This window comes from Notamacropus eugenii, chromosome 5 (genome assembly GCF_028372415.1).
Source record: "Notamacropus eugenii isolate mMacEug1 chromosome 5, mMacEug1.pri_v2, whole genome shotgun sequence".
Lineage (NCBI taxonomy): Eukaryota > Metazoa > Chordata > Mammalia > Diprotodontia > Macropodidae > Notamacropus > Notamacropus eugenii.
The window spans coordinates 318,927,072-318,940,369 of NC_092876.1; the positions used below are offsets into that span (position 1 = coordinate 318,927,072).

At 41.6% G+C, this 13,298-nt stretch overlaps 1 protein-coding gene across 16 annotated transcripts in view; it reads right to left on the minus strand.

Moving 5' to 3' along the window:
• Positions 1-1,078: 1,078 nt before the first annotated feature.
• BIN1 (bridging integrator 1) overlaps positions 1,079-13,298 on the minus strand; it is a 137,636-nt gene continuing 125,416 nt past the window's right edge. For 11 of the 16 annotated variants that reach the window (XM_072613432.1, XM_072613430.1, XM_072613426.1 and 8 more), the window contains 4 exons: positions 12,601-12,687; positions 12,163-12,273; positions 10,276-10,377; positions 1,079-3,689 (listed from right to left, as the gene is read on the minus strand). In XM_072613432.1, the coding sequence (XP_072469533.1) occupies positions 3,582-3,689; positions 10,276-10,377; positions 12,163-12,273; positions 12,601-12,687 (408 nt within the window). In that variant the 3' untranslated portion in view covers positions 1,079-3,581. The remainder of the gene's footprint in view (positions 3,690-10,275; positions 10,378-12,162; positions 12,274-12,600; positions 12,688-13,298) is intronic. The other 5 variants (XM_072613437.1, XM_072613436.1, XM_072613435.1 and 2 more) reach the window with 2 other exon arrangements.

Genomic DNA, 13,298 nt, shown 5'->3' on the forward strand with positions numbered 1-13,298 from the left:
TTAAAAACTGTTGCTTATTACTCTCCCCTAAATATTGCTCCCCACTTAGGAGACATATAAGTTAACACAAAAGAGTCACATGCCAACAAAACAGCATTTTATGACACCACAAATATGTGCATTTACATTAAATATTAAGATGTCCTTTGTGCCCACTGTTGGCCTTGGGGCCTCTGCCTCTGGATGAGACTGTCTTCTGAGGAAAGATTTTTGCTACCCTAAGAACTAGTAAGCCCCTAGGTCAGGTCTAAAACAGAACTGACTTTATAATGAATTCCCTAACACAGGGAAGAGTGTCGAAGGCATGAAAGCAACAGAGTTATCCACTGGAAGACAATAGCTGCGATTGCCCCCTTAACTTTAGGAGATCCCTCCTCGGCTAAAAAGGGCTACTTCTTGTTTGGGCTTTGAGGGCAGAGATCATCCCACATTTTGTCCCCTGTGATTAGCACACAGTAGGTGCTTAATGTTTACTGAATTAAACTATCAGGATAACCTGACCATTAAGTCTTTCATCCACTCTTTCTTGTACCAAGTTCACACCACCATTCCCACTACCCCTACCACCCGTAAGCAACCATCCTGACCAGGAAAGCTTGACCCAGCTTTCTTGGATCAGCATTTACTTTCTATCTAGGTTTTAAGCTGCTGTTAGATTAAATTGGATTAGAATAGAATTAGAGTGGAAGGGACCTCAAAGACCAAATCCTTCAACTCCTCATCCTTACAGATGAGGAAACTGAAGTTCAAGGAGGGCAAATGACTTGCCCAAGGCCCCACTGAGTAGGACTTCATTCCACTGTAGCTCTTAGGAATGAGTATATGACCCAGTAGAAAATGGTATATATGGGGAAAACAGTTTTCTTTTTTATAGACCCACAGAACTGGAACAAAAGCCAGATGAGAAGTGATCTCTCCCACCTTTCAGGTCCTATCTCAATTCCTCAGTAACTCGCCTTTGGTGCTTTGTTGCAGGTATAGCTCTCTGTGAGCTGGTCATAGTCCCCTTATCAGACCTTAAGCTTTTTCTGAGAGAGGCTAGATCTTATCTTTTATATCCACCACAGGGCCAAGCACAGAAGAGGAACTCAATGTTTATTGAATGAAAGAAATCTGATTATTTGGTTTCCATTCTGGAGATAATTTAAAATTTAAAAAAAAGAAAACATTTCCCCCACCCCCCAACAAGGGTCCCTCTGTTTGACTGACCACAAAAATTTGCTGAAGTGCCAACCAAACAAATAACCCCAGGAGACAACTCAGAGGATGAAACTATAATCCTGCTGCCTTAAAAAAAAAAAAAAAAGGCCACAAGTTCTGCATAAAAATAAACAAATTTAAGCTAAGATTCTGGCATTAACCCAACTCACTTGCTTTTACTCTGTTATATATTTATGTAGATATATATTTTAAAACATTGCTCTGAGAAGATTCAACCAGGTTTACAAACGCATAAAAATAGAGTTTCACATGGATCGATCATTACATTATTCAGATTTTCCAAAAGAGAAACCAACACATTACTACTTTTCTTTTCAGCTAACAAGGCAGTCAAATACACTGTAACATTCTAAAAGAATGACCATCACAAAACTAAGTCAGCCTTGCAGATAAAGTACCCAAACCAGCCGCCCATAGAGTTTTCCCAGCCCACCCTCCCTGAGGAGAACCCTGGGGAATACCACCCAAAAAAGCTGCTTCCACAAGCCTTACTGTTTGCTGACTTTGTCCCTGGGCAAGTTGGGGGGAGGGAGGGGTGGCTATTTGCAAGGCTGCCTTATTGCTGGATACTAGAATCATGACAAGCTGTTCCAGCTAGAGGCAAGCTATGACGGCCATCCATGAACAGGTAGAGAAGAAAGATGTCTCACACACTCACACACACATACACACACACGCACGCATACACACAACAATGAAGTACAGGTTTTTTGTTTCATTTTCTTTTTCATTTTAAAAATAAAACACTGAGCAAAATGCAGAAGATGATCCTTTCAAGTGAAATCAACCTACCCTACAACACAAAGCTGGCTCCTGGATCTCCCCCTTTCATTCCAATTAATCATCTGAGAAATAGTAACAGTTCCCCAGCACTCCTTGGGAGCTATCTCTGCCCCTGTAGGCAAACTCTGTTCAGACTGGCTGAAGCCTGAGCATGGAAGCCCCACCTGATCTAAATGGAGTTTTCCCAAGAGAAGTGTTTATATCAAAATGAAAGAGAATGAGGGAGAGAGAGGAAAAGGGAAACCAGGAGAGAGAACAGGAGGGAGAGGTGGTATTGGTTAGTTTGTATCCATGTTCAAGTATCCTTAGTTTTCACCAACACAAACCCCTTCCCTCATGCAGAAGCCAAAGCAAAGTCATGGAGAAACGGGAATGCCTGAATTTTCACACCTTTCACCTCTTCACAGAGTCCCCCTCCCTTTCTCAGACCTCTCCCCCCAACTAACCATAGGATAAAATGTCATGCATCAATATTAAACAGGGTTTAAGAGAGTTCAGACAGCTCTGACCCTAGCCAACCACAGAGCCAGGAGGGTGACTCTAACACTGGCCAGTCTGCAGAATTCTCCATGGGAAAAAAGTCAACTCATTCAAGAACAACAAATAAAGGGCAGATCTGTGTTCCTGAAGGACTGCCCTCTCCTACTAATAAAAAGGTACAATTTTGAAAGGCTATAATTTTAAGAAAACAGGTTGCCTCCATCTCCAGTTTTGCCTCAGCACATTTTTTCTTTTTCTTAAACCACTGACCAGTCGTCACTTTCACACTCAAGAGGGAAAACCTCCAGGTGTCAAGCTTCAGCTGGGAGGAATGAGGTTTGCCTTTGATTAAATGCAGGCTCTAACTCAGCTTGCTTTAATTTTTCCTTCATCACAGTATAAAATCCCAAGTCACAGTCCACTTATACCTATGGGCAGGGTGGGGGGGCAGGAGGAGAAAAAAGAAACACACAATTTGTTTTGGGTTTAGTTGGTTTGATTTTTTTCTTGTAGTTTTATGGTGGTATTTTTTTGTTTTGTTTTCATTTAACACTGTACACTAGGTTTATTGTCAAACAGCACAACAGATGTCCTGGTCAGTGGAGTTGGAGAAGGATCTTTGGAGCCAAGAATCTATAGAGGAGGCGCTGCTTGTAAACACCCATGCCAACAGCAGCTGCCAGGGTAATGGGTATATGGTGTTCACCCCGGGATAGGCCACAGTGGCTGACAAGCATAATGGTTTGGGTATCCCCTATTGTTTGTCTCCAACAAGGTCACTCTCCTACCCAGGTGGGTGTTCCCTGATCAAGGCTCACATGCTACTGAGAACTGAGCAGGGGTTTCTCAGTCCTGGAACTCAACTACAGGGATACATCAGCTGCAAAATAACACTTTTAAAACATCATTCTGACAAATTCAAATTTTGGCTGTCATCCATTATGTCTTGTGGCTTCTGTTCTTCCTCTTCTTTCTCCTTGTTTTTCTTTCTATTTTTTCCCCAACAGAAAAAAAAGAAAAAACCCAGAAAGACACATTTTTGGGGGGGAAAAAAGGTGGTTTCACTCCCCTTGAAAGAAGAGTAATGACTCCAGCTCTCACTGGACTTTCTCCGTAAAGTTCTCAGGAAAAACACCTCGGCATTTCTCCAGCTCCTTATGCTGGTGCCAGTCACTCTCCTTCACACCCATCAGCCAGCCTTCATCCTGGAAGAGAAGCAAAGGTGAGTGCTTTGGGTCCTGGGGCAGGCAGCCAGAGATTCTCCCCAGCTCTAACTCTTTTTCTGTTTTTTGCAAAGGCGTCATTCTTCCACCACCACTACTTAGGCAAATCTTACCTATTTTTCAAGGCCTAACTCAAATCCCACCATTTCCAGGAAGACTTCCCTGATTGTTTCATCCCCAGAAGATATCTTCTTCTGACTAGTTTTGTTTCTTTGTATAAAAGTGGATACCAGCATATGACAGGGCACTTAAGTGTTCACTGAACTGCACCAAGTTCACACCATTCATTGCTCACAGCTCTGTTCAGTGACTTTTATCATATATAGTTTATAATATATCTTCTCTTGTTCTGCTGAACTATGTCTCTTATATTCATATTATTATCAATTTTACCCTTCTCTTCTCTTGACCAGCTAATCTGAGGTCTGTAAAGAGACTGCTATTATGAACACATTTACAAAACACCGTTCACATAAATGAAGTTAGATCTAAACAATTGGAGAAATATTAATTGCTCATGGGCAGGCCAACCAAGCCAATATAATAAAAAGGACAATTCTACCCAAATTAATTTATTTATTCAGCACCATACCAATCAAACTATCAATAATAACCATTTTGAATAGTTAGAAATAATGAGAACAAAATTCTTATGGAAGGAAACAAGGTCAAAAAATATCAAGGAAAATGAAAAAAAAAATGTGAAAGAAAGTGGCTTGGCAGTACCAGATCTTGAATTGTACTACATAGCAGTAATCAGCTAAACAATATAGTAAAGGCTATGAAATAGAGTGATAGATCAGCAGAATGAATCAAGTACACAGTACACAGTAATAAATGACTACAGGAATCAAGTGTTTAATAAATGCAAAATCCAAGCTTTTGGGACAAGAACTCACTATTTGACAAAAACTGCTGGGAAAACTGGAAAGCAGTTTGACAGAAACTAAATATAGACCAACATCTCATAGTGTATACTGAGATAAGGTCAAAATGGGTACATGATTTAGACATAAAGGGTGATGTCATAAGCAAATTAGGGGAGCGTGGAATATTGTACCTGTCAGATCTATGGATAAGGGAAGAATTTATGACCAAAAAAGAGACAGAGAACAATGCAGGAAATAAAACAGATAATTTTGATTACATTAGATTTTTAAAAGATTTTACACAAACAAAACCAATGTAGCCAAAATTATAAGGAAAGCAGGAAATCGGAAGAAATTTATAGCAAGTTTCTCTGATAAAGGTCTCGTTTCTCAAATATGTAGAGAACTGAGTCAAATTTATAAGGATATGAGTCATTCCCAACTGATAAATGGTCAAAGGATATGAACAGGCAGTTTTCAGATGAAGACATCAAAGCTATAGTCAAATGAAAAAATATGAAAAAAACATTCTAAATCACTTTTGGTTATAAAAATACAAATTGAACTCAGAGGTACAACTCACACCCAGCAGATTGACTAATACGACAAAAAAAATGACAAATGCTAGAGGGTATGTGGAAAAATTGGCACACCAAAGCACTGTTGGTAAAGTGGTGAATTGATCCAACCATTCTTGGAGAGCAATTTGGAACTATGCCCAAAGGGCTATAAAACTGTGCATATCCTTGGACCCAGCAACATTACTATTAGATCTGAGATCAACAAAAAAGGAAAAGGACTTCATACATACAAAAATATTTATAGCAGCTCTTTTTGTGGTGGCAAAGAATTGGAAATTGAAGGGATGCCCATCAGTTGGGGAATGGCTGCACAAGTTGTGGTACGTGACTGTGATGGAATACTATTGTGCTATAAGAAAGGATAAGCAAGATGCTTTCCGGAAAAACCTGGAAGGCTTATATGAACTGAAACAAAGTGAAGAAAACCAGAAGAACATTGTAGATAGTGGCAGCAATATTATACAATGATCAACTATTAATGACTTGGCTATTCTCAGAAATGCAATGATCCAAGACAGTTCCAGTGCTGAAAAATCCTATCCACCTCCAGAGAAAGAACTGATAAGACTTCCATCGAAAGCAGATCAAAGCATAATTTTTTTTCATTTTATTTTTCTTGGGTTTTTTGGTCTACTTTCTTTTACAACATGGTTAATATGGAAATGTTTTGCATGACTGTTTGCCTTCTCAAGGTTGGGAGGGATAAAATTTGGAAGTCAAAATTTTTTTAAAAGAATGTTAAAAGTTGTTTTTACATGTAATTGAGAAAAAAGCAAAATAAATAAAAAGACGCTATGTCTTATACCTTTTTGTATGCTCCTAGGTACCTTGCAAAATGATACAGGCTCAACAGTGATTTCTTCATTTTATCTCAGCAGCACCAGCTTCCAGTAAAAGTTTCTCCAGGTGTCCTCCACACCCAAAATCACCATATTCATCTCAAACCTTGACCCAAATATTTCACTGGGATTCCATGCTCTCTAATTAACTTTCTCATACACTACTACCACCCTGCCCCAAACACTTCCAACCATCAAACTAGAAACTGCCATCACCTCATAATAAAGTGTTAATAACTGATAATTATTTTATGTATTACTCCTTCCTCCAAAAGGCAGATGTACTCTTAACAGTGGAAAGGAAAGGATAACATTCTAAATCCTGGTCTTTCAGACACTGCAATTGACCAAAGGGGAGGGATTTTTAAGTTGGCATTTCCTCAAATTACACCAGAAAGGGAGTTAGCTGTCTACATGCTCACAGGCAAGTTTCTTTGCTTCTCAGAAGCAAAGCATTTTGGAGTCATCTGATCTAACCCGTACCTGAAAAAGATTCCCCACTACAAGATAGGTAATTGGCCATACAGCCTTTGCCTCAATATGTCTATGAGGTGAAGCTTGCTCCCTCCTAGGCAGCAGTTCAATTCCATCACCAGATAGCTCCGATAGCGAAGTCTATATTTACTTCTTCACAAATTTCGCCCACTCTCCCAGGCTTGCCTTCTGAGACCAAGCAGAAAAAAAAAAATCTAATCCAAATTCTATATGGTAGTCCTTTAAGTACCTGAAGAAAGCTATCCTCAATATGCCCAAAGGGCTACAAAAATGTGCACACCCTTTGACCCAGCAATATCGCTACTAGGACTGTATGCCAAAGAAATCATAAAAATGGGAAAGGGTCCCACATATACAAAAATATTTATAGCAGCTCTCTTTGTGGTAAGATGCCCATCAATTGGGGAATGGCTGAACAAGTTGTGATATACGAATGTAATGGAACACTATTGTGCCATAAGAAATGATGAACAGGAAGACTTCAGAGAAGCCTAGAAAAACTTGTATGAACTGATGCTGAGTAAAAGGAGCAGAACCAGGAGAACATTGTACACAGTAACAACCACAGTGTGCGAGGAATTTTTGTGGTAAACTTAGCCCTTCACAGCAATGCAAGGACCTAAAACATTCCCAAAGGACTCTTGAGGCAAAACGCCATCCACATCCAGAGGAAGAACTATGGAATTGAAATTCAGAATGAAACAGAATATTTTCTCCTGTGTTATGCTTTGTTTTTTGGATTTTTCTCATGGTTTCTCCCATTCATATTAATTTTTCTATGCAATATGGCTAATGTGAAAATGTGATTAATAAGAATGTACATGTAGAACCCATATAAAATTGTATGCTGCCTCAGGGAGAAAGAGGTGAGGGAGGGGGAGAAAATCTAAGACTTGTGGAAGTGATTGTAGAAAACTGAAAACAAATAAATTAATTTAAAAAAAAAAAGAAAGCTATCCTCATTCCCATTCCCACCTAATATCCTAACCCTTGCTCATATGGCACAGATTCAAGATTTTATTCACTCTCAAGATTATCCGACACTCTCTCACTAACCCATATTCTTCCCATAACGTAGCCAGAACTGAACACAAGTAGTACCTGCATACAAAGTTCCATACCCACAGTCCTCCAAGTCCCCAGTGGAGAAAGAAGAGGGCAACACCACATTTTAAGACAGACCCTGATAAAAAGGGTTTTGCCTCAAGATAGATGGGCGTGCTAGGATGTACTTTAAAGGGAAACCAAGATAAAGGGTCCTGGCTCTACCAAATTAGGAAATGATCATTTTGCTTGGAGAAGACTTAAGGAGGGAAGACTTAAGGTGATCAGACAGAGAGAAAGAATATGATTTTACCGGCACAGGGAATTTCTGGATAAGGAAGCTCAGGCCAGCATCTTCACTACTATTTGGCGATCTACCTAGAGCACTGATAGCTTAAATTATTTACCCAGGGTCACAGGTTTATGTGTCAGAGGCCAGACTTGAACCCATATCCTTTAAGTTTCAAGGCCAGTTTTTTATCTACTATACCAAGCTGCCTTGATAATAACTATTTTTAATTATCTAAAGTACCATCATGTAGATGATATTTTTGACAGTTCCAAAATACAAAATTAGGATCAGTAGACAGAAGGTACAGGAAGCTAGGGTTCAGTTATATATTAGGGGAAAGAAACTGCCAAACAATTAAGAGCCATCCAAAAAATAGAATGGGCTGCTTTGTGAAGTAGTAAGATCTTTGGCACTGGGAATATTCAAGCAGAGAAACTACAAAAGGGATTTCATGGATGGGTAGGAAGTCGGTAAGGAGCATAGCCCTGCTATTTCTCTATTGAGGCCATTTGGAAGCGTATGCAAGCAATAGCCATACTGGGAAAATAACTCTTTTCCTCACTAGTGTGTCCTATTGCTAAAGCTGCTCAGGTCTCCTTACACCCTCTTCTCATAACTGCAAACAGATGTAATGAGTAAATTTCCTGGCACCTTATCTCCCTAAAGGAGGAAGCATAAAGGAGGCACCATTTGGGTTTTCAACAGAGACAAGTGACACTCCTCTGAACCCTAGAACTCATATGTGTGCACACACACCACACATACCTCCCCCCCCCCCCCCCCCCACACACACACACACACTCTCCTAAAGCCCAAAGCTTCTGGTTATGGAGGCACCATTTGGGTTTTCAACAGAGACAAGTGACACTCCTCTGAACCCTAGAACTCATATGTGTGCACACACACCACACATACCCCCCCCCCCCCACACACACACACACTCCTAAAGCCCAAAGCTTCTGGTTATCATCATGAGCCTTAGCAGCACTACTTGTACACACTGACAACCTAGTTTGTACACTTATTTCACAGGACTGGCTGTAACACTTCAAGTCATCACCCTAACTCTACTCAAGCTTTTTTATCTACTGGGTATCAAAAGTTCCTTGTCAAATCTCTCAGGTCTCCCCACTTTGCTGTGCTGGCTTCACATACCCCTTAGCTTAGATGGCCTTTCCCATCTCTAAGATTCTATGATTCTATAAAGAGAAAAGAGAGAGAAAAGGGGAGAGGCGAAGAGAGGGGGGAGGAAGAATGGGGGGAAAGGGAAAAGAGAAAGGGAAGAAAAGAAGAAAGAGAGAAAAAGGTGGAGAAGAGAGGGAAGGGAAAGGAGACATAAGGGAAGAAATGCAGGGTGGGATAGAAAGAAAAAATAAGATAGGGAAAGGAAAGAGAAAGGAGAAGGGAAAGACAAAGAAACTGTAGAGTGACAGAAGTTCAGAACTAGAAGGGGGCCTCATATCAGCTAGTCCAACCCCCTCATTTAATAAATAAGTTAAAGTGGTCTGCCCAAGAGAGGGAGGAGTGGGGCAATAGAGAAAAAGGTGAAACTAGCATTTGAAGAACCTAGGTCCTTTGACTAAGTATTCTTTCTACAATGCAAGTTTTCTTGATATTCCTACTCTCTCTGCTCTCTCATAGGTCCTGGTGGTAACCAAATTTGGTGGTGGGCAATTTGATGCCTACATAAGGTGGTCAGGCAAATTTCATTTATCTAAAATGAGAATTTGGGGTAAAAGAGAAAGAAGAGGTTAAGGCAGAGAGAGAGAGAGAGAGGGAGGGAGAGAGAAAGAGAGAGAGGGAAAGAGAAAAAGAGAGAGAGAGAAGAGAAAGAGTGAGTAGAAGAAAAAAGGAAAAGAAAAGCAGAGAAGAGCAGGAAAATAGAGACAGAGACGAAAGGAGAGACAGAGAGAGACAAAAGAGAGGGACAGAGGGGGAGAGGGACAGGGAGGGAGGGGGATGGGGTAGAGAGGAGAGGACAAAAAGGAGAAGAGAGGAGGAGAGAGACAGAAATAAGAATAAAAAAAGTGTGGGAAGGAAGGAGAAGCAGAAAAGAAGGGAGAGTGAGAACAGAAGTAAGAAAAGAGTGGCTGTGGGAGAACTAGAGCGGGAAATGAATGACAACCAGCAGTACTTCTTAAACTCCCTACTATGCATAAGGCACTGTGGGAAACACTGGGGATATAAAGAAAGGCAAGAGAGAAAAGTGGAGACAGGAACGAAAGGAAAGCAGTGAAATAGAAAGAAAAGAAGAAACATGTGAGAAGAATCCGATAGCCAATGCTTCCCAGAAGCAGGATAAGAGACCACAGTGAGGGCTGCCCTGGCTCCCTTCTACCCTAGGTGCTTTCTCTCTGTGGCCAGTGCAGCCCTGTCGTGGTCAGCGCTGCTCCAGAGTACCAGCCACTGGGGCCGGCCGTGCTGTGGCTGGATCCCCGAGCCTCTCACCTGCTCCTCAGGGTTCTCGAACGGAATCACCAGCACCACGTCACCAGCCTTCAGCTGGAGCTCATCACTGTCAGTGGCTGTGTAGTCATGCTGTGCCTGGACCTGCCGTGGTGAGAAAGACCATCGGTGAACTTTGCAAACTACAGAGTGGCATGATACAAATATAAGGGTTTGAGTTTGGGGGGGGTTTAATTGTTTTTAATCACCTCACAATCAAACACTGGCCTATACATTCTCTTGCATTGTGTTCTAATTATTTCTTGTTCTTTTTGCTTTTGGAAAACAGGAGCAATAACGGGTCTTGTGCCTGGATTTGAAGAACTGGCTTTCTCTGGATAATAGGGCAGGACTTTCTCAGTTCAAAACTGACCCATCAAAATGCTATCCACATCCTGAGAAACTACAGAGCCTGAATGCAGACTGAAACACACTATTTTCTCTTTTTTTGTTTGTATTTTCCTCCTCGTGGTTTTTCCTTTTTGTTCTGGTTCTTCTTTCACAACATGACTAATGTGGAAACAATGTTTCATATGATTGTACATGTATAGCCTGTATCAGATTACATGCTGTCGGGGAGTGGGGAGAGGAGGGAGGGAGGGAGAAAAAAATTCAGAATTCAAAACCTTATAAAAGGAGAAACTACTTTTACATGTAATTGAAAAAAATAAAATATTATTAAGCAGAAAAAGAAAAAAAATGACCCATCCCTTTTTAAAGATAGTACCTCCCAAGATGATCAGATCTAGAGCTTGGAAAATAGAGGATGTGAGATGTGTGTGTGTGTGTGTGTGCGTGTATGTGTGTATGTGTGTCTGTCTCTCTGTCTCTCTGTGTGTTTTTGCCTCCAACGGTCAAGAGTCCCTCTGAGGAGATGGCAGTATTTTTAAAAAGATGCCCATTTCAGCAGCTGCATCTCTCTTTCTCCCTTGCCATACACAACTATGTGGTAAGTCCGCTGGGGCCCCAGGAGAGAGGCTTCACAATCCATAGACTTTAGAGCGAAACTCTAAGGAACCTTGTAGACTTTTAACCTTTTCACCTTGGGTTAATAATCCAATTCAATCTTTATGCAGGAACACTTGTTTAGATTTGCTCAAAATTATCTCCATTTATTGAAGTCATTTCTTAAAACAGACTTGCATGTTTGTACAGTGAAAGAAATTTTCTTGAAAGGTCAGTGGGCTTACAAGTTAAGTCCTCACCAAACATTAACCCTTCCTTACTCACAGAACTGGCTCAATAACCATGTCCCCACCTACTGGCCTCCCTGGCTTCCTTCAAGTGCCAACTAAAACCCCAGGAAGCCTTTTCCAGCCCTTCTCAATTCTGGTGCCTTCCTTCTGTTATTTCCTGCTTATCCTGTATATAGTTTGCTTTGTTGTGTATTCGTTCGCACAGAATCTCATCCCGTAGACTGTAAACTCTTTCAAGACGGCAGCCTTTTGCCTCTTTTTGTATCCCCAGTACTTAACACAGCGCCTGGCACACAGGAGGCACTTCAGGAATGTTTATTGATTCATTAATTATTTTGTTGTGAGATTCAACCCAATACAAGGCTCTGTTGGCTGTTTACTAATAGGTTCCAAGACTCTTTTCTGCTGGGAAGGGAATCCTTTTCTGGGGAACTAGTGGAGAATGTGGAGAGCTGTTGATAATGTCAGATGTTCTATAATGTGTGTGTGCATATGTACGTATGTATGTATACACATACATATATACACATATACACACATGTATAATACACATTATGTATATAACATAATGAAATAATTACCTTCTTCCCCCAAGTGGAGAGGCTTTCTTTCCTGCTTTCCTCAGAAAAGCTGATTCCTTCATATACTAGGCAGTTAGGAAAGAAAGGAGCTTCTTCCTTCCTCCTTCTCTTACCTTGAACAGGAATCCTGGGGGCAAGTCAGACCTCTTGGAGGGAGCACTGCCCTCCACAGTTCCATTCACGGTGGCTGGGAAGGTCTCCACCACCACAGCAGGCAGGGAGCTCTAAGAAAGGAAGAGATGACAGAATCAGGGAGTTGCTGTGGAAGGCTGGCTGGGATGTTGGGGCAAGGGTAACAGAAGACAGTCGCCCCACAGGCCCAGAATCCACCTTGGCGGTCAGTGAGGGTCACAGGCCGGCCCATCCAGGATCCTCACTGGCACTGGTGTGTGGGTCCAGCTTATGGGGCAAAGGGATTGAAGCACTGGACTGGGATTAAGCCTTAAATATTCACACACCAGGGTGGGGTTGGGAAAAGAAAGACAGAGACAGAAGCAAAGAGCAAAAGACAGAAATAGACAGAAACAAGTCTGTCTTCCCTGTGGTCTTACAGAGGCCCCGTCACTTGCTGCCGTCTCACTGGCTCCTTCAGCTACAGCCGCTGGTTTCGTCGCGCCAGCCTCTGTCACATCTCCTGGCTGCAACATAAATCCCAGAGCCAGGTCAGAGCCTGGCTTGGCCCCACAGTGTAGGAATAGGCATCCTCTTCTCCCCACCCAAAGAAGAATGGATCAGGCCAGAATCAGCAGATACTTCCCCTTCACCATCAATACCCCCAAAAAGAGCAGTCATCTTCCCCCACGTCTTTACCAAAGTGTGCAGCCTATGGACAAATCCTGCCTCTTAGAACATTCTCATTCTTCCCTCTTCCTTGATTCCCCTAGTCCCTCCAGAATTCACACTTAAAAACCATAGGCTACAGCATGATTCTTCTACACTGAAAAGAGCATAGATCAAGAGCCAAGGACTGGCTCATTTACTCTTTCTCCACGTGATCCCAGGCAGAGTCACCTAAAGTCAGTGGATCTTAGTTTCTTCATTCATCAAAGGGTAATTCTGGCCTTAGTTCACCTATCCCAGAGAGTCATTATGGAATCAAATGAAATTATGGTTGTCAAAGTGCTTTGAAAAACATCAGGGAACATGCAGGTGAAAATTATGTTACTATAGAGTCCTCAGAAGGATGAATGATAGAACCCAGCATCCTAAACAGAACTCAAGAGCTCCTCTTACACCCTCAATCTGCGGA